Source organism: Amphibalanus amphitrite, unplaced genomic scaffold, assembly GCF_019059575.1.
Source record: "Amphibalanus amphitrite isolate SeventyFive unplaced genomic scaffold, NRLGWU_Aamphi_draft 000119F_arrow, whole genome shotgun sequence".
NCBI lineage: Eukaryota > Metazoa > Arthropoda > Thecostraca > Balanomorpha > Balanidae > Amphibalanus > Amphibalanus amphitrite.
The window spans coordinates 570,947-594,456 of record NW_024881614.1 but is presented as its reverse complement, the minus strand read 5'-3'; the positions used below and the strand labels follow the sequence as shown (position 1 = coordinate 594,456).

The 23,510-nt window shown below is 52.4% G+C and overlaps 2 protein-coding genes across 2 annotated transcripts; both read left to right on the top strand.

The window, feature by feature from the left end:
- The first annotated feature begins 288 nt into the window (after positions 1-288).
- Positions 289-3,671, top strand: LOC122381354 (glutamate receptor 1-like). The gene is made up of 2 exons (XM_043365413.1): positions 289-1,103; positions 3,623-3,671. The coding sequence occupies exons 1-2, from the start codon at positions 289-291 to the stop codon at positions 3,669-3,671; spliced, it is 864 nt and encodes a 287-aa protein (XP_043221348.1).
- A 5,184-nt stretch (positions 3,672-8,855) lies between these two features.
- On the top strand, positions 8,856-10,168 carry LOC122381353 (glutamate receptor ionotropic, kainate 4-like). Its single transcript, XM_043365412.1, has 2 exons — positions 8,856-10,016; positions 10,148-10,168. Exons 1-2 carry the CDS (start codon positions 8,856-8,858, stop codon positions 10,166-10,168), a joined length of 1,182 nt encoding a protein of 393 aa, XP_043221347.1.
- Positions 10,169-23,510: the final 13,342 nt, after the last annotated feature.

Here is a 23,510-nt window from a genome sequence, read left to right as displayed (position 1 = left end):
CATTAAAACTTCACGCATCTGCATTGACAGCGACACAATAGTGTCTGGCACAATTGTTCGGTCAAGCCAGACGAAAACAGGTCGAAGTCTTCAGTGCGCTGCTGAGCGCCAAGCGAGACGGGTCTCAGGCCCCCACAACTTCCCGATCAGAAACTCGTCGCGGAAAAGCCAAGTCAGTGAGCGGAATCCTAGTTTCCTGTCCAAAAAATGATTCGCGTCGGTACTCTGCTTTCGGTGGAAGGGGCTCGTGCCGAGGAACCAACGGAACACCCCAGCGAAGACCTTGGAATGGAAGAGCTCCGAATGCCGGCCATCCACGACCCTCCATACTTCATCATTAACCGACTGGGGAACGGCTCCTTCAGCTTCAGCGGCTTCCTGTTCGACATCTGGACGATCTTGGCCGACCAGCTCAAGCTCAGGTATCGGATCACTCCTTTGTCCCACGGCGGCTTCGGCAGCCTCGGCGCCAACGACACGTGGACCGGCATGATTGGGGAGCTGGTGGCCGGCCGCGCCGACCTGTCCATAGCGGGCTACTACTTCCAGCAGGACCGCGCCCAGGTCATCGACTTCGTCGACGCCGTGCCGATGGCCGTCACTGAGGACAGGTTCTACGTCCCCCGAGGTGGGTCGACAGGCGCACCGGCGGTCTCGTTCGACATGTTCAGCTCGCTGCTGAAGCCGCTGCATCGGGACGTCTGGTGGCTGCTGCTCTGCGCTCTGATGCTGGTGGCGGTCGTCGTCTGGGCTGCAGTGCGCTTCAACCACGTCAGGGCTGAGTCGGCGCAGACGCTAAGGGAGATGAGCTGGGGCTCATGTCTTCTCTCTAGCTTCATGACGCTGGTTTGTCAGAGCTGGGTGAGGACCCCGGACTCGTTGGCCGCGCGGACGGCGGTCCTCTCCGGTTGGCTGCTCGGTGTGCTCATCTATCAAAACTACACGGCCATCCTGATCTCCTACTTGACATGGACGACCGTACCCAAACCCATCAGCAATCTACAGGAGTTCTTCGCTCAGCCTGAATGGGTCTTTTCCATCGAGCCGGGCATGGGCATCCTAAATAGCTGGAAGGCGAGCGAGAACGTCTACGAACGGGAGCTGTATCGACTGACAATAACCGGAGATCGTTTCGTCCCTTTGATTTACGCCAACACCAGCCATCGGATTGCAAGACCACAAATGATGACGTACGGAGACATTACAAAATTCCTCTACAACTTCAAACAAGAAGCATGCCAGCTTGTTTCTGTATTTAACGGTCCGGTTAAAATGAAGCCCGGTTACTTTATTGTCGCAAAAAATCGCCCGAAACTGAAAAGAGCTATCAACGTCATGATGCAAAGGCTGTCGGAGGCTGGCATCCTGCTCCGACTGCACAGAAAGTGGTTTTCGATGGGCCCGGATATGTGTAGCTCAGGGGGTGACACATTCAGAAACATGTCCTTCGGCGACATGCTGCCCATCCTCTCGATCCTGCCCCTTGCGACCGTGCTGAGCGTCACTGTGCTCGCCCTGGAGAGAACGCTTGCCGGAAGCTTCTCCTTGTCACTTCGACGCCTCCCATTAAGGCCAATACTAGGTCGCGTTCTTTAGCCGATGGGCAATGCACTGATACTATTTACTTTGCAAGCGTCTGCCTGGTCCCGATATCCCGACGTGGTGATCTGTTACGCGGGCTACAGGCCAGTCGTCGCCAGTGGCTCGATGAAATTTTCACTCCGTTTAGACAAAGGATGTACGTACGGTTTGCCTATGATGGGTCTGAACTCTGGGAGTGGCGGGTAAATGTCGAAAAAAATGCAAAATACATAATATATTCTGGATCTGAAACAAAAGTGTAAAATCAGGCGGAAACATAAAAAACGGCCGAAGATAAAATGTGAAACTCAGGTTATTGCCTGTGAGAATCATTCATAGCTAACAATTTGTTTATCTAGGAATTCTGATATCGTTGACCTAAGGTCAGGTCAACTTTGTGACCTCTACATCAAAAGTCAATGGGTGGAAAATTGAATTGCTTTACTTTTGGGCGAAAACATTCTTAAACATCCTGATACTTTGGCCATACCAGGTTATCTCGGTTAGTACGAAAGCTAGAAAGACGCGGAAAAGCGCAATAGCTAGCTCGCTGTAAGATCTTTTATCTTACAAATACCCTCCCCCCCCCCCACCACCACCACCAAGACCATGGCGAAGTTGGCTTAGATCCCACCCTGGCGCGGGTTAAAATACATTACATATTTTCGCTCCCAACTGGTAGGGACGAGCTGCGAGTTGGGAATGAAAAAATGGCGAGTGTCTGTGGGAGCATAGACCTCTGTATACCGTATACAGAGGTATACAGACTACAGAGGTCTATGGTGGGAGAAATGAGAAGCGATTTACTCGTTTGAGAAGAGCTGTGTCCCAGCATTTTGCTAGACATGTGCCATGTGAATAGATCCAAGAAAGTGAATCTGGCAACAGAACCAATGCTTCTGAGCTCGGACCTGATGGATCAATGATTCAGCTTTCATTGTGTCGAGGGACCTATTTGGATCATAAAACTGAAGAAATGTATACAGTGGCGCGGGAACCGGGGGGGCTAGGGGGGGGGGGGCTGAGCCCCTCCAACTTTTCGGCTGGGGGGGCTCGTAATGTATTTGAGCCCCCCCCCCCCCCCAGCTGGAGGAATCGAAATCGGAAATCTACCAACACAATTTCATAGATTCATACATAGGCGCGGGAACCGGGGGAGAGGGCAGTGAGGGAAGCTTGCCCTCACAACTCTGGGGCCGTGGGGGCGGTGCCTCACAACTTTTCATGAGGCCAGGAACCGTTGGGGCAGCTTGTCCTCCCCAAATTAGGGGTTGTGAGTCACAAAGGAAGAAAGCATGTGATCGAAAAATCTACCTATTTTACTGACTCGGCAACTCATTTGGCAGCTTAAAACCTTTATTTCAGGTTGCCGAAACGGTAGTTTCTTCACTCAGCTGAGACGGAATACCTCACTTTTTTTGCAAATATTTTCTTCTTTTTTTTTCGTTGAAAAGGCCAAGGTCTGAAAAATAAGTGGCCTAAAACCGATGAGAAAACTAGATTTGGGGGTACCCTAGGTTGATCTCTATGATGGTTCAGCCCCCCCAGTCTGGAAGAAGTTCCCGCGCCACTGAATGTATACAGTCGCGTAGTGCATGCCCGCCATGGGCAACCCATGTTAGCACTGCTATGAACTGAACAGCACGCAACAGCAGCCCATCTGTGACAAAAGTAAATCAATCTTCATGCAGCGTGGATGCTTCGTGAATCAAGTACCACGCCACAGTCCTTCGTTGTCGTCTTTCCTTAGAAGGCATTTGAGGGTATTCGTCATCTCACAAAGGCCTGTTCTGTGCATTCATTTTATTCAACCTTTGGACTTCACTTTGACAAAACGAGACACACCCTGGCAGTAACCCGAATGTGATGACTGATGAGGAGGTAGCGGTCAAGTTTTGAAGGCAATGTTCAAACACTGATATAGAGTGTTTCTGTCGCACTGTCTCAAAAGGATATTATGAATATCTATTGCGAGCATAATCAGGCGGTAAACGTTATGCTTAGTTTATTCTCTCTATGTCACCACCCACCCACGGAGCAGCAGCAACACCACCACCGCTACCAACACCACCACCAACAACAACAACTAAAACAACAACAGCAATAACAACAGAACGGAAACACTGCCGGGTTCAGAAAGGCGGCCTTGGACGCTGCGGGGGCATATCCCCAAAAAGTTTCTCCAAATAATATTTTTTTTATAAGATTTCTATTCCTTATACACCACTGTGCAGTATATAGTGCAGTATATAGTGCAGTATTCAGTTGCGAGGTGGTCAGGAATGTTGATGTGTTCAAATGCTATTTCCTGAGCTTGTTACCTACTTTGCTCGTTGAGCAGGAGACAGGAGATTCAGACAAGTCATAGTGCTGAAGATGCTTCGTGACGATCTACTTTTTTCTTATCCCGTGCATGCACTAGTATAATATCACTATTCACTATTTAAACACTTAGATCAAACAAATGTTGTTGCAGGATCCAGGAGGGTTGGTGAATTTAGAGTTGTTAACGTCGCTTTCTTAGAATTCTTTCGTATGTCAATTGTCATGAGAAAAAGGTCAAAACACTACCAGGCTGAATGTTGAACATTGCCTCGCTGAGCTATTGATATGCTGATCTAATGTAGAGTTACAATATTTTAATTCTGAAGCCATCCGTCCGTAGTATGCCGACGTGGTTTGGCTCATCCTGAGATGCCCAGCCTTCACACGTATTGTACGAGCTCGCCGGGACTCCAGCAAGCCCCCTGTTTGTGGATGTCTCAGTGTCCGACTGGGTTCTGGCTCCCGATTCTGCCACATGTATGAGTCTCAGAGTCTAGGCTCGACAGCTGTCTCATTCCAGGATGTCTTCGGCAGGCAGGGGGTCTCGAACTCGGTCATCTGGAACTGAATGAAGACGATGATGTAGGTGATGACGGCCGAGGTGATGGCCAGCACGGTGGAGCGCCGCAGCCGGTAGAAGCTGATGTCGCCCAGCCTCTCCGCGTCGCGGCGCGTCGCCTCCACGAACAGCCCCAGCTCCTGACCGGTGGCGAGATCTGTCGGCGGCAGCTCCAACAGCGACTCGCGGATCTGCTCCACCTGGTCGAGCAGCATCTGCCCCGCCTCGCACGGCACCACCACCGTCATCACAGCGCCCCACATGCGGAGAATGACAGTCGAGATCTGATCCAGGCCCTTGCCCGTCTTCATCATGCTGAGAATGCCCAGAAAGCCGGAGATGAGCGCGACAATGCCGTAGAGCATGGAGGTCACCAATTCGGGAGTCATGCCGCCGGCCATCTGGCAGAAGCAGGCGCTCAGCTTTGCTTGACACTTTCTCAGGCGATGAAGCTTTGTCAGCTCTGCGTGTTTCTGGCTCACCATGCTGGTCAGTTCGGAATTCACTGTCCGAAATCCGTTTAGAATCGCTTCTGCTCCGAATAAGAGCTTCAAAGCAATTGAGTACATAATGGTTTCCAGTCCTCCGTAAAGATTTCCCAGCAGTATTGTTTTAGCGCATTTTGAGGCTGATGCCTGGCAGCTCTTGTTAACTCTAAGAAAAAGCATGTAGTTAATTTGCACCAAAAGCGTTGATGCCACCATCGATATCAACATTTTGACAAGTCGACGCTTTAGCACCTTAACGCCGCTGGTATGGCTAGAAAAAGCACTGACATCGTCTTCCAGCTCCTTGAGACGAGGAATCAGAGCTTCGAAGCGAGTTCTTCCCACAAAGAACGAGCAGGTGAGAGGTATCCACGTGAGTACCTGTGTCACTCCGAATAGAGAGGTCGCCATGGCGACAGAAAAGAAGGCGTCGTTCATCTGCAGAAGGATAATGCCTGCTTGGGCGTTGTTAGCAGCCAGCGTCAGAGATGCAAATGTAAGCAATGCATAGTGTACCGCCGCGTGGATTCTGGCCAGCCAGCCGCGCCCACCTGTCTGACCGCCCAACCTGAAAAGCCAGAGGATAATGCGACCCGCCCCCGACTCAAGCGGTCGGGAAGAAGCAGACTGGCTCTTTTCCACCCATCCGACAGTCTTGTGACGATCGTCAACTGCTAGTGACTCCTCTGGATGGACGGACTTCATAATTGTGGTGACCTTCTCCTCTCTTTTACTGATTCACACACTATTGAGGACCGCTGGGGCCGTGCGACTACAGCCGTTGGCCGTTGAAATTAGGCCGGTTGGCTTTAACGTTGGTGTCCTATTCGGATTAGACTTTGCTCCAAAGTTTCACACCGCTGATTAGTGTTTAGCGAGGTAACTCTCTCGGGTCTGACAACAGCTGTATGTAGACTCACAGTTTCGCGGAGTTTGATAAAACACCACGAGGCGAAGGTAGACTGGGGCCCCTGGATGAGGTAGCTCCAGCGCCGGTGTTCGCCTCTCGCTCTTCCTGTGGTATATGCACCCACAGTCACCTAGCCCGGTCACCTCCGCTGTAGGAGGCTGACCGAAGCAAAAGAGCTCTTTTGTGGACTGCCTAGTAGGCGTAAGTGTTTGGTCTCTTGGAAAGAGAGCACACGCCTTCATCAGAATGTAAAACAACATTAGCATGTTGACATCGCCGCACGCCAACAGGTCGATAGCTGTTGTCACATTGGCGACTTGTCTCACTTGACAGAAGTCAAATAGTCTGCAGGCTTGTGGCGGTCAGGCAGAAGACAGAACGCAGGCAAACAGTGTGTTGGAAAGGTCGAGTTGTGCATTCAGGGTGGGACACGTCTGCCGCCACGCTTTTCTTGTATTTGATCAATAGCTCATTCATTATAAGGCGTGGGTTTGTGGCTATCCACATTGAATGACTAAACTGCCAAACGCCACCGCCCTTTTGGGTTGAGGACCAAGCAAACTAAGCTCATGCAAAGTGACGCACATGCACAGAACATAAACAATTAACGTCTTTTGCTCTTTTTCTTTTCATTTAGCACTGCCTTTTATAATACGCATTAGCCGTTTTCACGACGGGCTATCCGGCCAATGCACCTGATTTGACCAAATCTGCACGTAATTTCTTTTACAGCAAATATCTTCATTTTATGAATTTATTTCAGTGTTTTAATCGATTATGCTCTCTGATAATATGACAAAGCAGGCATATAAGCAATTAGTGCAACCCTAGGTGATAGCTGCTAAGAGACACACTGAACCTGATTTGACCAAATCTGCACCTAATCTGTACCAGATGTGCAGCAAATGTGTACCAGATGGCCGTCGTGAAAACGGCTACTGTCTACCTTCCTTCTTTTTTAGCTTACTAGTTTGCAGATTTCTAAGGAAACTGAACTTCACGCAGAATGTTCCGTTCGTGCACAATGTACATTCTACATAGATGAATCTTGACAGAGGCCAGAGAGTAGCCGGGTTGTTGGAAATCTGTCAGGCGCCTTGAGCAAGAAGCTCAGGGAACACCCGCACTGCGACCTTTTAGGGCCCTGCCTGAGAGCGTGTCCAGACTTGGGAGTGCCATAGCCCGTCAATGTTACGAATGTAATTGAACTTCCCAGGGGAGCTTTTATCTATTGTGGTGTGGCTGTGGTAAAATATCCAAACATCGTACTGCGCAAGGCAGGGCCGTAGCTACTGAAAGTGGCAAGCTGGCAATAAAAAAGAAGTGAAAAGTTGTAAGAGCTGCCGGTCAATACCGATGGAAAACATTTATAAACATCCGTCAACCCAGTGTCAGTAGCAGTATTTTGTCGATCAATAACTCGAGCTGGTGTATGTATTTTTTTCGATACCATTCAGTACATTTTGAACAGCTGCCTCTAATGACGTTCCGAAACCATACACATCGCCCAACCCCTTCGTGTCCATAAAGTAGTTGGTCCACCAATTGCTGACAATATTTCGTCCCCCAAATAGTGACAGCTATCTGAATATTCGATTAATTCTGCTTCATCAGACCATACTCGTTCCATACGTCCTGCAATATCATTGTGCTATGCACCCACCCGCGTCCCTCGGGCATGTTTTCCTCAGTCCCATACTTTGCCGCTCATCATTCACCAGTGGCATTTACGCTGCACCTTTTCGAAAAGAGAATGTGTCCCGCTGACATATCGACAGCCGTCGCGTGCCGCCGATTCAGCATATGACCTTGTTCGCCATCAATGAGTTCTAGGGCTGGGCTCAACTGGCATGAATAGAGGGCGAGGATGCGTCATCGATCCATGGGATGGCTGTTGCTTCGCCTGACCAGACACTGCCAGGATGTCAATGGAGGTAGAACACGCTCTCAGTTCCTCTATGATCATTGGAATATTGTTAGCCTCGTTTATGTACTTTGGTCGCTGAATAAACATGTGCGATGTACTAGTGCTTTATAACATGCATCATTATCGTTATTATCATATTATCATTACCGTCATCATCATCATCATCATCATCATCATCATCATCATCATCATCATCAGTCATCACTGTTATCACCACCAAGGACTTCATAGAGGAGTGGCAAATAACTAGATAATAACATATTCTTGATTTGACTGATACAAGAGAGAGAGAGAGAGAGAGAGAGAGAGAGAGAGAGAGAGAGAGAGAGAGAGAGAGAGAGAGAGAGAGAGAGAGAGAGAGAGAGAGAGAGAGAGAGGGAGAGGAGAGAGAGAGAGAGAGAGAGAGAGAGAGAGAGAGAGAGAGAGAGAGAGAGAGAGAGAGAGAGAGAGAGAGAGAGAGAGAGAGAGAGAGAGAGAGAGAGAGAGAGAGAGAGAGAGAGAGAGAGCTGCTTTGTTCAACTTAGCCACCAGACTCAATATTGACATTGATGACAACGTGAGCATTAAAGCCTGGCTGCAGCGTTACGTGTCCGTCTGCACAACCGTACCTATTCCCGAGCTCAGCGTTCCATCAAGCGATTTGCCCTTTTGGTTTGCCATTATTAGTTGTTCACATAGATAGCTGATCACCAGCTCATTCGCTACACACAAATGCATCAAATAATAACTGGATATTCGTGAATAAATGACACGTAACGAGCATTCGTTTCATCAAACGCTCTGAGGACATTTCTTGGTCACCGAGCGATACCTGCATATGGCTACAATCAACGCAGCATTGTCTGTTACCGTGAGCTCTCCATACTAACTGAGGCCAGTTCTGCCCGCCCTCACTTCACCGTTCCATGCGGCAAGGAGAGGATCTGCACTTCATCAACTCCAGGAAAAAATTGGACCCTAAGTTCACCGGCCCTGACGGTAGGGCGAGGACCCGCACTTCCCTTCAGGAGAAAGAGAGGGCCTTAACTTCACCGGCCCTGGCGGTAGAGACGCTTCTCATTACAGATGGTTCGACTCGGTGATCTCTTGTCAGTGGGAGAGAGATGGTCGGGCAATCCGCTGGGGCAGACGGAACCAGGACACTTCCCTGAAGAGCTAGTCGTCACAGCCATCGATGATCGACCTCACTTCATCATCAACCAGCTGGCGAATGGGTCGTATACCTACGACGGCTACCTGTACCAGCTGTGGGAGATCCTCGCGCAGCAGCTGGGACTACGGTACCGCATCCAGCCACTGCTGAACGGCGGCGGGTACGGCTATCTGGACCCCAACGGCACGTGGACCGGCCTGGTGGGCGAGCTGGCGGCCGGCCGCGCGGACGTGGCTCTCAGCTGGCTCACCTACAGGGTGGACCGCGCCGCGGTGGTCCACTTTGTAGACGCGGTGCCCGTGGAGCGCGACCAGTACGCCTTCTCCGTGGCCGGTGGATCGGAGACCGGTCGCGGCCTCGACTCGGATGCAGTGGCCGCGCTGCTGAGGCCGCTCGACGCTGCCGTCTGGTGGACGCTGCTGGCATTCCTGCTGATCGTCTCCGCGCTACTGCACGTCGTCGTGCGCTACAGTCGCCCCGGAGCAGAGACGCGCCGCACGGTATCCGAGATGACGTGGGGCTCGTGTTTATTCCTCAGCTTTATGACGCTGGTCGGCCAGGGCTGGGAGCGAACCCCGCGCTCGCTGGCCGCCCGCCTGGTAACCCTCTCCAGCTGGATGCTCGGTTTTCTGATCTACTGCAGCTACACGGCCACGCTGACCTCCCGTCTGACCGTCAGCGACGTCAGTCGACCCATCAGCAGTCTGAGGGAGTTCTCCGAGCAGCCCGGCTGGACGTTCGCCATGGAGCCAGGTCTCGGTATTCTCAACGACTGGAGGAGCAGCGACGACGCCGTCGAACGCGAGCTCTACTGGCGCGCAGTCTCCGGAGAGGGATTCGTAGCCATCAACTTGACGACTGACACCGTCCACGTGACCACGCAGAGCCATGTGATGACCTTCATCGCCATCAACCGACTCAGCTTCGTACTGGGGAACGAGGCCTGCAAGCTCGTGCCGTTGCTGGACTACGTGCCGCCGAAGACCAACACCTACCTGGCGATCTCCAAACGGCATAAGAAGCTGAAGAAGGCGCTGAACAAGCTGTTATTGAAGATGAACCAGGCCGGAACGGTGCAACGCCTGAGGAACAAATGGGTTTGGCACGGGGACGATTTCTGCGACTCTGTCGCCGTCATCAGACGTCTGAGCCACAATGATCTGGCCGCGGTTTTGATCATAGTTCCCTTGGCGTCGGCCGTTAGTCTGTGTATTCTCGCTCTTGAGTATTTGGTGAGTAAGTTTAACCCGCGCACCGACGGGGGTCTGCGCCAACTTAGTACCGACGGGGGGGGGGGGGCGGATGACCGCCCCCCCTGAGATCTCGAGAACGAAGCAAGATAGCGACAAGCGGTAAACGGCATCGGATACGCACGGTCAAGATCTACAATTTTTACTAAGGTCATTTTCAGGTCAGGTCAAAGATGACGTCACAGGGGTCGAAAAAGTCAAAATGGCGGCGCTAAATATGGAGAGAGTTTTTCTCGAATAACTTTCGAATTAGTCAAGATAGGAACAAACTAAGGGCATCATCGTGATCCTCTCGTCAATCCGCATCGAATGATATATATGTTGACCTCGAAAGGTCAAGGTCAAAGGTTGACCTCAGGTCACGTGACCTCGAGGTCATCATGTATATCATTCGATGCGTCTTGACGAGCTGAACACAATGAGACCATCCACGCGTCTGTATCTTGTTCCTGTACGGAGTTATTGGCCAAAAACCTTTGGTGACCTTTGATGACGTCACATGACCTCACAGCTGCCCAACAGCAAAACAGACCTCAAGGTAGTGAAGGTTGATCGTATATGAAGTCATGTATGGTATATGGGGCCATTCCGACCCGTTTTAGTGGTAAAAACAGGGAGTTGATTTTTCCCCCATTGACTTATAATGGGGAGGTCGCGAAATTGACCTGACCTTAGGTCACCGATATCAAAATTCCGAGATAAACAAATTGTAGCTACTAATGACCTAATAACATCCTGCGACTTTCAAAGGCCTCCGACATCTACTGTAGCTCTGGCACGGTGACAAAGTTGCAAAAAAGTGACTTGAGGTTGGGTCATTCAAAGTGACCTGGTGACCTGACCTTGTAAGGTAGGAGGTTCAAACTTGCACACCATGTGTAAAATTGATAAGGGAATAGTCATACCAAATTTCGCGGCGCTACGCGCCGCGGTTTTCCCGCTATTCGCGAAAAACCTCAGGGGGGGCGGATATCCGCCCCCCCCCGTCGGTGCGCGGGTTAAACTCGCGGAGAAGCTGAAGGTCAGAAGCTGGGGACAGCGTTTGCTAAACTGTTTGCGGCAAAATGTTTTTGACAGCGATCTCACAAGTTTGAAATGGGCTGGGTAGGTACTAATTACGGAGCGAGCGAAGCGAGCGGACCCACGCCACCAGGCAGCGCGGCAGTCCGAGTAGAGTTTGTCGTGCACGTTGTTCTTTGTTACGGAGCGAGCGAAGCGAGCGGAGTCTTACGTAGAATAACGGAAATTTTTGAGTATGAGCGGCCGGCCGGCCGGCCGGCCGGCCGTGGTCACGATTCTGCGACGCTTATATCTCAGCAACCACTTGACCGATTTACATGCGGTAATTTTTGTAGGGTAGCTTCATTCCTTCTACCAAGTATTGGACTATTCCCGATGCATGTGGGTGACCCCTTATGCACGTGCCACTGCCACGTGCAAAACGAAGAGGTGTCACTTTTGTATGTAATTGTTGCAATATCTCGGTAACTACTTGGCCGATTGCGCTGAAAGTTGGCATGCAGGTAGGCACCCACTAGGACTAGGCAATGCATATCCATGTGTCGGGGTTGGGGTGCTGCTGCACGTGCACACGTGCAGGGGTCGATTCCAGATCTCGAGAACGGCTGGACCGATGGCGCTCAAATTTGGTACATGGCTAGGGACCGGTTAGTAGGGTGCCGTTCAAAAGTCAGTTGGGACCCATTTTGCACGTGCGCACGTGCAGGGTGCCGCTTCCAGATCTCGAGAACGGCTGGGCCGATTGTGCTCAAATTTGGCACATCGCTAGAGACCGGTTAGTAGGGTGCCGTGCACAAGTCAGCTGGAGGTACCCCCTCGAAATTTCGCACGTGCAAGGCTCACACTCTCGCTCGCTCCGTTAGTCGCCCCAAAAGGCGTTATACTGGTTAGTAAGATATTGCAGTTTGAATATTTCCAGGTACGAAACTCAAGGGAGCTGCTCTATTTTGGCAAACGACTGCTCCAAAGATTGGCTTGGCATGAACAGTATGACCAGTTTTCATCGTTGTTATGTTTCCCCCAAGCACTGCATTTATCAAAGGCCAAGATGGCCGGATCCATGTATGTAAATGCCATCCATATGTTGTTTAATCGAAATATATCGAAAATATAACTTATGTACCCATTCTGATACCTATCAATAAGTCTGGGTCTGAGCGCTGCGCAATGCGCATACGGTACACGGAAGCCAAATGCGACATGCCAACTGTAGTGTCGTCTTCCGAATCTCCCGAATCAGCAGTCCGCTCGTCAAGTCCTCACCAAGGTCCTCACAGTGCCAGCCCGATCAAACAAGTGTGTATTTTACAAAACTGAAGCTCCGACAACATCTCGGCCAAGGTCAACTGAATTCATGGTCGTTAAATCACTGCCGTTTAGTTCACTGCCAAGTTACTACATTTTCCCCCCTCCATTAACGGAAACGCGCTGGTGTCTTGATGCGTCTCCCACACCGCGTTCGCCGTTCCCCACCGTCACGCGCCAGGGACGACGGTCCCCCACCGTCGCCACGTATCGGGGACGACGACCCCTCACCGCGCGCATCGTTGCCACGTATCGGGGACGACGACCCCTCACCGCGCACACTGTCGCCACGTATCGGGGACGACGACCCCTCACCGCGCGCCGGGGACGGCGGCGGTCCCGCCGGAGACGGCGGCGGTCCTCCGTCGCCGCGTGCCGGAGACGATGCGCGGCCCCTGGACAGCGGTCCACCGCCGTCGCTCGTTGGGGGCTCTCCCTCGCCGGCGCTCGTCGGGGACGGCCGCCCTCCGCCACCGCCGCGCGCCGGAGACGGCGGCGGTCCTCCGTCGCCGCGCGCCGGAGACGGCGGTCCTCCGCCGCCGCCTGCCGGAGACGGACAACCGCCGACTTCACTCCGTCTCGCTGGCGGCGATCCGCTCGAAGGATCTGTGGAGCGGGTTAGTCGTTCAGCGTGCACCAATGTCCCACAGCTGAGTTTGTATGAGACACGTCCCCTCCTTTCCATCACCATTCTCGGAGACGAGAAGGCCTGCCGACCTTTCCTGGGGCGGGGCACCAGCCTAAACCTCACCCATTCTCCCACTTCATAGTCCCTCGGCCGGGCACCATACCTCAGGTCGAAGTACTTTTTCTGCTTTTCCTGCTGCGTCGCCACCCGCGCCCTCGTCGTCGAGTCGTCCACCGGACGACGCTCAGCCGCCGCGTGCAGCTTGGTGCGCAGTTGCCTCCCTCGCAGCAGCTCCGCCGGTGACCTGCCCGTAGTGGAATGGGGTGTGGACCTATATGGCAATAGGAACTCACGGATGGCCCGCTTCCAATCCATACCATCGGCCGTCGCAGTCTGCAGGACATTTTTGACGTTCTTATTGAACCGCTCAACTGCTCCCGCCCCCCTTGGATGATAGGGAGTCACTCTGATTTGTCTCACACCCACTTCTTTCAGGTAGCCTGTGAAGACAGCAGAGGTGAATGCAGTACCGTTGTCACAAACTAGCTCTTCTGGGTATCCTTCTCGACTCGCAACAGCCTCCATGAACTCTATCACTGACTCCGAGTTGGGGTGCGCACAAAATGCTACCTCTGGCCACTTTGAGTAGTAATCGACCATGACAATAGCAAAACGTCTCTGCACCCCACCTCCCTCCATCGGTCCAATGAAGTCTATGCCCACTTTACTCCAGGGCGTCTGGGGCAGGGGCACCGGGTTCAGTGGGGGCACATTCACCTTGACAGTCTTGTCAGCGGTAGCGCAAGCAGCACATTGACGCACAAGACACTCAACGTTGGCGTCCATCCCGGGCCACCAAAACAGCTCCCTCAAGCGCTGCTTAGTTCTTACCGTGCCTTGATGCCCCTCATGAGCAAGATCCAGAAGACGCCTTCTCAGCTCCTCCGGAACCACGATCCGGTCGCCCTTGAAGATGAGACCGTCAGCCGTTGACAGCTCCAGCCTGCAGCGGAAGAACGGTCTCAGGTCGTCAGGACAGCTGGCAATCCTTGCCGGCCACCCTTCGTCCAGCTGACTCTTCAGCTTCCTGAGAACAGGGTCGGTCTGAACTGACTCGCGGAGCTCGCCTCTGCTCACTGCCGAGAGACGCTCCACCCGTTCAGCTATCTCCGCCACCAGCTGCTCCTCGTCGTCTGGAGCCGCTTCCGCGCCCACTGCCGGCAGACGCGAGAGACCGTCAGCCACGTTACACTTGCCTGGCACGTGACGGATCTCGAAGTCGTAGACGAGGAGGCGACTGGCCCAGCGACTGATCCTCATTCCTGCCCGTCCGACTCCTCTGGACGTGAGAAGTCGCAGCAGCGCCTGATGGTCCGTCCTGAGGGTAAAGTGAATGCCAAACAGGTACCGATGCCAGTGTTCAATAGCCCATAGAGCAGCCAGTGCCTCCTTCTCAGTCGCACAATACTTCCGCTGTGCTGAGGAGAGGGTAGCGGATGCGAACGCCACGACCCGCTCTCCTTCCGGGTGGATCTGGCTCAGCACCCCACCGAGACCAACATCAGACGCGTCCGTGGTCACCACTGTCGGTAAGGTGGGGTCAAACATGGCAAGCGCAGAACTGGACGTGATCAGAGCGATCACCCTCCTGAAGACCAGCTCCAGTTCCTCAGACCACTCGAACTCGTGACTTGCACTCGAACGAAGTTCCGCGCGCAGAGGCTCCACCAGCGACGAGTAGCCCTGCACGAACCTGGCATAGAAGCCAAAAAGGCCCAGAGCTGACTGGAGGTCAGCCTTGGTCCGCGGTGACGTCAACTCCGTCATCCCTCTCGTCCTCTCAACACTGACCGAGATGCCAGCTGCGCTCACTGTCAACCCGAGGAAGTCAAGTGTGGGGACACCAAACAAGCACTTCTTCTCGTTCAGGGTGATACGATGAGCGTTCAGTCGCGCGAGGACTTGCTGCAGCCGGACATCATGCTCTGGTGCATCCCTGCCAAACACAATGATGTCATCCATGTACACCATCACCCCTGGCAGACCCGTCAGGACGGCTTCCATGACCTTCTGGAATGCCGCTGGAATGGACGACAGTCCAAAACAGCACCGTTTGTAGCGCCAGAGACCCTCGTGCGTCATGGAAGCGGTCAAGTCACGGGACTCTTTGTGAAGCATCAACTGATTGAATGCTGACTTCATGTCTAGTGAAGAAAATACTCTGGCTCCTCTGAGCTTATCTAACATCTCTTGCATGTCAGGCAAGGGGTGCTTACTTGAGATGATGCTCTTGTTCACCTCCTTCAAGTCCAAGCAGAGACGGATACCACCAGTCCGTCGCCGGGTGACCACCACAGGTGACACCCATGGAGAGGAGTCCACCCTCTCTATGACGTCCTGCTTCTCCAGCTTCTCCAGGTGCTCCTTCACTTCACCCCTGACCGACAGCGGCAGGGGTCGCAGCTTCTGACGGACCGGAGTGGCCCCCTCCTTCACCTTGACTCTGTGGACAAAGCCGTGTATGGCGGGCAGAACCTCTGCATCCTCCCCCTCTACCGCACAGACGACATTGCCATCTTTGACTGTAACACTAAGCAGCTGCTGTAGGTCACGGCCAAGCAGGGGTACACTGTGGGACTCCACCACGAACAAGGTACCCTCAGTCGAACATCCCCTGTCAGAGGACACTGTGGCCGTCATCATACCACGAACAGGCAGAAGGTGTCCTCCATATCCCTGAAGCCTGATGGAAGACATCTGTAGAGGGACGTGCGCAAACTGCTCCTGATACAAGCTGCTGGGTAACAGACTCACTCCCGATCCTGTATCCACCAACATCTGGACCTGAATTCCATCAATGCCAACAGACATCATGGGACGAGGCACTTGAGAGGGCACATGGTGCACAGTCGACACTTCTACCACACAGGCATGCGAAGACTCCTGACGCTTGCACATGACTGCATAATGCCCTTTCTCATGACACTTGTTACACTTCCTGACCCTGGCTGGACACTCCTTACTCTTGGCTTTATGTCCTTTACGGCCACATGCAAAACAGGTCATCTCACCTTGCTGTCGTTTCTTGCCTTCTGAGTCTCGCCGGGTGGAGAAGCCGCCTCTCCTCTCAGTCGCTGCCACCTCCTTGAGGACCTCTGCCCCCAGCTCCGGAGACCTGCCAGCTAGAGTTTGTTGACGGTCAGCAGCCTGATCAGCAGCGAGAGCGATGACTTCAAGACGCTGCAGGGTTAGGTTTTCTTCCTGACACAGTCTTTCCTTAAGCCTTTGAGAGGAACATCCTTCCAAAAACTGATCTCTTATCATTTCATCTTCTAAGTTACCAAATGCACACTTCTGACTACCTTCCCTCAGATTGGCTAGGTAGGTACGAACAGAAGAAGCCTGCTGTCTGCACTTCCTGAATTTTATCCTCTCTGAGATGATATCAGTCTTACTGACAAACAGACGACATAAGACAGCTACTGTATCCTCAACCAAAGTGGTGTCAGAGGGCTCTGTTTTCACAATACCTCCTGGGCACTCAGCTCTAAACAGTCTCCGCCCTTCCTGCCCAAGGCAGTGCAGGAGCAAGGCCTGCTGCCTCTCCTGACTCCATGCTGACCAACCTATGGCCATGGCATAAACTTCGAAGTCCGGAAACCAGTTATTCCACGGCACCACCGGCGGGCCTGGAAGAGGTAAGAATGCCGCGGGCGGACGAATTCCCTCCATACCTCACATCTGGTCCGACTACCTCGTCGCCAATTGTAGTGTCGTCTTCCGAATCTCCCGAATCAGCAGTCCGCTCGTCAAGTCCTCACCAAGGTCCTCACAGTGCCAGCCCGATCAAACAAGTGTGTATTTTACAAAACTGAAGCTCCGACAACATCTCGGCCAAGGTCAACTGAATTCATGGTCGTTAAATCACTGCCGTTTAGTTCACTGCCAAGTTACTACACCAACATAAATGAATACGCAAATGAAATAAGCAATGGGCAACATATCACTCCACCGCACTAGCTGTCATGTGGCCAGGAAGTATAAGATCATGATTTTCGTAGGCTGTCTTCACGGCGTCACATTCCAAAGAGTGGGCCGTCCGCGTCGCTGCGCCTACATGCCATACTGTGCCGCCGAACGGGGCAGCTGGGCGGCGCAGCATCCCCGCATTCCGGCAGGGGCAGCGGCGCGGAGGATTAAATGACCACCTCACCACGCTGCAGTGTGTGAAGGCTTGGCGGTGCGAATTGCGAAAAGGTTTAAAGATATAAAACTATATGCGATAAAATATCGATACTGACTTGGATCATTTGCTTTTTGCTGCAAACTATAAATAATGGTAACTCCGATGTTTTATAGACATGTTTAATCCGATAAACGTTCAATTGAAGCGAAGCCACACAGGAAGGTCAGGTAGGTGCTATTCTAAATCCCAGATCAGCTGTCTAATTTTGCATCTATGTACACAAGAGACCATTTTACTTTTGCACCGACCTACAGAAATAACGTGAGCTTCAAAAGTTCCGATCCTGGTTTCCTAAAAAAAAAGTTATAATGCACTTCTGTCTGTTTCAGTACCGTCTGTCAATCGCCAGTGCCTTATTCTTTTGTACCAATAAATAGAGCCCAACTCCGTGCACGTCCCTCGGTGGATGTGCCGTGAGGAGGGATCAGAATGGAGCGGGAAGCTGGGAGCCGGGAGGGGAGTGCGAGGGTCCACTCAGTGTCTGTCGAAGGTCCCCCGCATCATCTCCCGCCCCCCGCCCCCGCCCCGCCTCCGCTCCCGCCCCCGCCATCGGCGACGCTGTCCATCGGAGCTCTCACAATACAGCCACCTGTTCATCCCCTGCGGCCGACCCTAATCGTCCCATCAGCCGTAATAGCGGCTGGCGGCGGCGGCGGCGCGGCTGCGACACCCGCGGCGCACCCGCGGCGCGTGGCGCACTGCCGGCAATTATGCGCCGCGATTGCCACGCTGCGCCGCATCTCGACAAAGGTCAGAGTACGGTCGGGGGCGCGATCGGTCGAAGACAATGTCAGTCGAGTTGAGAGGGACAGAGTGGAGACAATATCAGTGGGGCAGAGAGGGGCGGGATGGGCGGAGGGAGAGGGGCGGCACCCGGCCGATGACGGCAGCACGCTCCATTGACACCTGTCCAGCAGTGTCCACTGTCCGCCGGACACTGTCCCCAGGACACTCTGCCTGCCCTATTGTCCCCTCGTTTGGCTGTCCACGGCAGCGTGAATCGCATCAGTCTAAATGCGATTATCGTTTCCCGCCGGCTGGCCCCCTATAGCCGACAGAGGGTGATCATGTCACTGTTGGCAGCGCTCCACTGACCGGCGATGAATAGCTCGTCTCCGCCATAGGGCATCACCAAACATCCATCAGGCATACTGTCCGAGCCGGTCAAACTTCACCAAATGGACATTTAGGCCGGCGGCTCACTCCCTGTACGAGCAGATGGCGCACTGCATGCCCCCCCCCCCCCCCTGGCTGCAGTTGGCCGCGGCTCATTAGTGTGTTCCGGGATCTCCTGGTTGTGGGCCATGCTGACGTCATCTCTGTTCAGAGTGCACCTGCACTGTGCGAGATGTGCGCAGTACCTGCCCTCCTTCCCCTCGCTCTGGGGCTGCTCATGGGTCGTTAATATGCAGGTACAGTTGTTACACTTTTACACACTCAGCTCGGGCTTGATGCAAGTAGCCACCGGTATTAGGTAAAGTCGACTACAAAATGATGTTTCACTCCTCCAAAGCTGTCAGTTGACCGGACCACTAAGTTGTGCCGTTTATCACGCAATTAAGCGTGTCGATTGTGAGCATTGGGACAAAGCTTAACTTTGTGAACTCAGCCCGTGTGATGCGGCACAGCCTACCACTCCAGGCAAATAATTGCCTGTGAAAAGTGGAACATCATTCTGTAGTCGACTATACACCTCTCTCCCTCTCTCTCTCTCTCTCTCTCTCTCTCTCTCTCTCTCTCTCTCTTTCTCTCTCATCTCATCTCTCTCTTTCTCTCTCCTCCTGACCTGACCTGACCTCTGCATCATCCCTCACTCTCTGCACTAAGGCCAGGTCAACCATTCGCCCCCCAAACCGTATAGCTAATGGTGCACAGACACGCGCTGATCGGCCTGTGACACGTTCACAGATACCATCGCCGCACTGTGTGACGAGTGGGAGAGATGGGACGCCCCGCGGAGCTATTGTTCCGGTCGCACGGCGGCTGAACCCAACCGAACCAGGTGAGATTGGGGTGAAATCTGAGGCAACGGTGTGTTGCTGTGTGCTTACTGTGTAATATTTCTCAATTAGACAATGGCTTTGTCAGCCTGGAGAGATTGACAAGGTTAAAAACGCTCATCGTTTTCCATACATGATGGTATTACCATGGTATTACCATCATGTGGCTATATGTTTTTGCGCTTGGCTTATTCCACAATTATACAGGCCAGAATATTGCACAATGTTTTGCCCGGCTGAGTAAAGATCAGGACGAAGCTTACCCGAACTGAAACAGGGAGGCTCTTCTAAAACTCACAGAAATATGCTCCTTTGTGCTTCCCGCTGTATTTTGGTCACCCCAGCTGCGCATTTCACGGGCTCCTCTATTGCCTCTCGTACATTATCTCTGTCCGGCAGTTGCCCGCGCTGTCTCGTTCGTTCCGTTTCCAAGCTCCGTGACCGCACACCCGCTCATTATTATTTGCCGCAGCGCTTTGGCGGTTCGTCTGCGGCGCGCTGTCCGCAGAGGCGGCCTCTTTGTCCACCGGCCTGCCTGTCTATTGACGGCTCATTTAGCACTGTTTTTGCCCTCCCCCTCGTCTCCGACGGTGCGGTCTCAAATGGTGGGAAGCGCCGCGCCGGTCTCGTCGCAGTAGAGCTGAGGTGCGTCATGTTTTGCCAGCGTCCATCTCACTCCAATTTCTCGCCTGAAGGCGGGACAGATGAATGAGCCCAACACAGGCGCCGATTCATTCCTGTGGCCGCCCCGGCATCGCGGTGTGGCAACAAACAAAGGCATCCGTCTGCGGCGCGCCGACTGGTTTATGAGCTGTCACACATTTTTTGGCACATTTTCTGCCGGTCGGCACGTCAGGGCGCTGTCATTAGGTGCTGGAAACAGTGCGAAGCGCTCCGGAGAGGGCTTCGATGAACTGGGGATGGTGCGACGAGTGTTGGGTCGACACGACTCGGGAAGCAGAAAAGGACAGGGAGACAGGTTTTGAGGAAAAGGTAGGTGAATATGCGGAGAGGAAGAGAGATCAGAGGAGAAGAGGAGAGAGAGAGAGAGAGAGAGAGAGAGAGAGAGAGAGAGAGAGAGAGAGAGAGAGAGAGAGAGAGAGAGAGAGAGAGAGAGAGAGAGAGAGAGAGAGAGAGAGAGAGAGAGAGAGAGAGAGAGAGAGAGAGAGAGAGAGAGAGAGAGAGAGAGAGAGAGAGAGAGAGAGAACATTTTATCAATAAATTCTTTATTGCGTAAGCGACTGTGAAGTGAGATTATTTGGGAAAATCGTGAGCCAATACTCCTATTTAATTGAGGTTATTGGTACGCCATGATGTAAAGAATTAAGAAGGTATTGGCGTATCATGCAGCTCAGTACTGAATAGCTATCAAAAAAAAAAAAAAAAACTGTGCATGTAAGATTGAAGTTGATAATCGCCCGCTACGTTAATTGCTGGAAGTTTAAGTGTAATCGAATCTCTCAATCTCTTTTTACGGCTTTCGGCAGGTAAGTCATCGCTACTTTTCTTCTAGTTATATCTTTTCTCATGCCATCTCTGCACAGCCATCGTTCCACTTTCATTTAAAATCAGATAGATCGCGTTTTATTCAACATGTATGGGACTGCGATTTCAGATTAAGTTGTCAGTAAGGGCGTCGGGCCGCTGGCAGCACACGATAAAAGGGTCACTAATAGCATCAGTTTGGTCTCCCGTCCGGTTTCTCAGTTGGCGGCAGGGGTCCAGCGGCCGCCTTTGTGGTCCATTGACATTAAATGCGATTTGATTTCACCATTTATGAGGCAGCGCGTGGTTTTTGCTGCAGGCACTTTGCAGGCGCTCACAGCCGGCTCCCGCGGCGCTAGCGGCGCCACGGCGACGAGCGCGGCGCGATGGTGGCGCCGCCCGTGGCGGTCTGATGAAATACGACCGCTGTTTGAGCCGCTCACTTATGAGTTCAGACGTTCGGTATCATGACTCGGGACTCAAGAGGCTGTAAAGTGTCAAATTCTGCAGGGTGGATATCCAATTTGTACTCTGTTCGATTTTATGACAATTGAAATGCTTTCGGATATTGGTTTTCAACTCAGAAGGCGTTTTAAATTAATTTGGAGAGTTTATCTCTATTCATAGCAAACGGAATTTGACTTCGATGTCACAGTCATGGCTGGTGTGTCTTCTGTAATTAGAGTTTGTACTTGTCTCTTGACTTTCATCTTGAGTACGCCTTTAGTTTTCATTTCTAGTGACTGGAGAATGTAAGTGAATTATTTCATTCTGAAGTGACATTTTTGTTGGGCTGTCGCCAACTTGTGCGCTTTTATCTTTTCCTTGTTTCAGTCTGTTGTTGTCCTGTAGGTATAGCTCTTTCCGCACTTTTCCGTTTTAGTGAAGTAGATGGTGGCGAAGAAAGAGAGAGCTGGAAAGCACCAGTTTTGCAGCTAAAACCCTACTCCAGGCTAACAACCCCCAAATACCCCTCCTCTCCTACCGTTTCCACGTTTACAGCTATGCGCAAAACCGTGCACCGCGCACAATTCACGGTTCGTCGAAATGCGACAACACCATCTAGGTGCACTGGCAGATGTTCCCCGGCAACCGAAACGGCTGCGCGGCGCGTAAAGATGCCACTAACTCACCGGCAAGTGTCACCAACAAAAACGATTTGAGGGGCCGCTCCGCCGCCACTGAACATGGACACTGATCACTGAGTAATGTTATGTGTGGGGCATTGAATGAGGGCTTTTAGGAGTGTTAAAACACCAGGTGCACACATGTTCTCTTTCTTTGACTCTTCGGCGATTTGCTCTGTAAGTACGGTCTTGCTGTGAGTGTCGATGATTAATTGCATTATCCTGAAACTACGCATGCATCAATATACAACTAGCCACGCACACCGCAGCTGCGACGAGGCTTGCGAAACTCTGGATTGCCCCGGCAGGATTCTATAGCAGCAGCATCCCTTCAGGCTGCCGTGACTTTTTCATTTCCGTCCAATTTTCCATGAGTTTCAAATCGCAATACGAATCTTCTGCTACGGGCACAGTCACAGTGGTAAATACAAGTACGTAGTAAAACTTCTCAGCACAAAAGTATACCCTGTGTTCCTCCGTGACTGACGCCTTTCTACCCCCTCCCCCAATTACCCCCTCCCCTCCCGCACTGCACGGGCAGTTTACGGAGGGGGTAGTTTACGAGCTCCGTGTCTAGTTATCCAGAAACGGTGCGGAACAATGGATCTTCGACACGAGGCCCAAATTAGCAGATGAGAGAGATAGGGCACGCTTCCCCAACAGACTTCTTGTCGGATAATTATGGATCGTATACGGTTCGGGATGGGCCGCTATACGCATCATTTGCATTATATGCAAACTGAGGGTTGGATGGCATTAACATGGGCGCACATAGGCCCTCAGCGTTCGATAATCACTCGGATAGCTAATAACCATCTTGGTGAGAAACGGTTTTGATTTATTATGACAGTTATGAGGTTGGTAGCGCCTCAGAGTGTTAAAATTTACGCGACAGGTGTTTGACCTTGAAAACCTCCCTTTCGGGCTGTGATCGTTGACGCATGGGTAGACTGAATGATAAGCAATGGGAAAATCATTAGATCTCAGGTTGAGGTGCCCTACAGGCTACAACTTCCCATAATGGCGGCCTATTATTGCTCTGCTTCGGACCGAAGTGGGGCGTCAGCCAAGTGGACTGGGTCACAATAAGTGAACTGTTTGCCTCATCGCGCTTTGATTTAACCCAAAGTTGTCAAGGCACACGGAAGAAAGCCACGAATCACACCTTCCACCGAACTCCGTCAATAAGGGCGAGAGTACGTCACTGAGCCGCGGACCAGACGCCTCTATCGCCCGACCGGCCGGTGGGACAGAGTAAACAGGCCCTGGGAGGGTGAAGAGGGTCCACCGAGACGGGCAGAGGTAAAACGACCGGCCGTTCGGGCCGCACCTGCGTCCATCCCGCGCTCAATTATCTCCATTGTGATGGTAAACCGTTCATGATGCGACAGAAAACTGGCACCCGTCCGCCGAGAAAGAAGTAAACACGTCAATAAGTGAAATAGGAGCCGAGCGACGCTCAGGATGAAGGGTGGTTGATAGTTGTGCGAGATAAAGGTGCGTGTT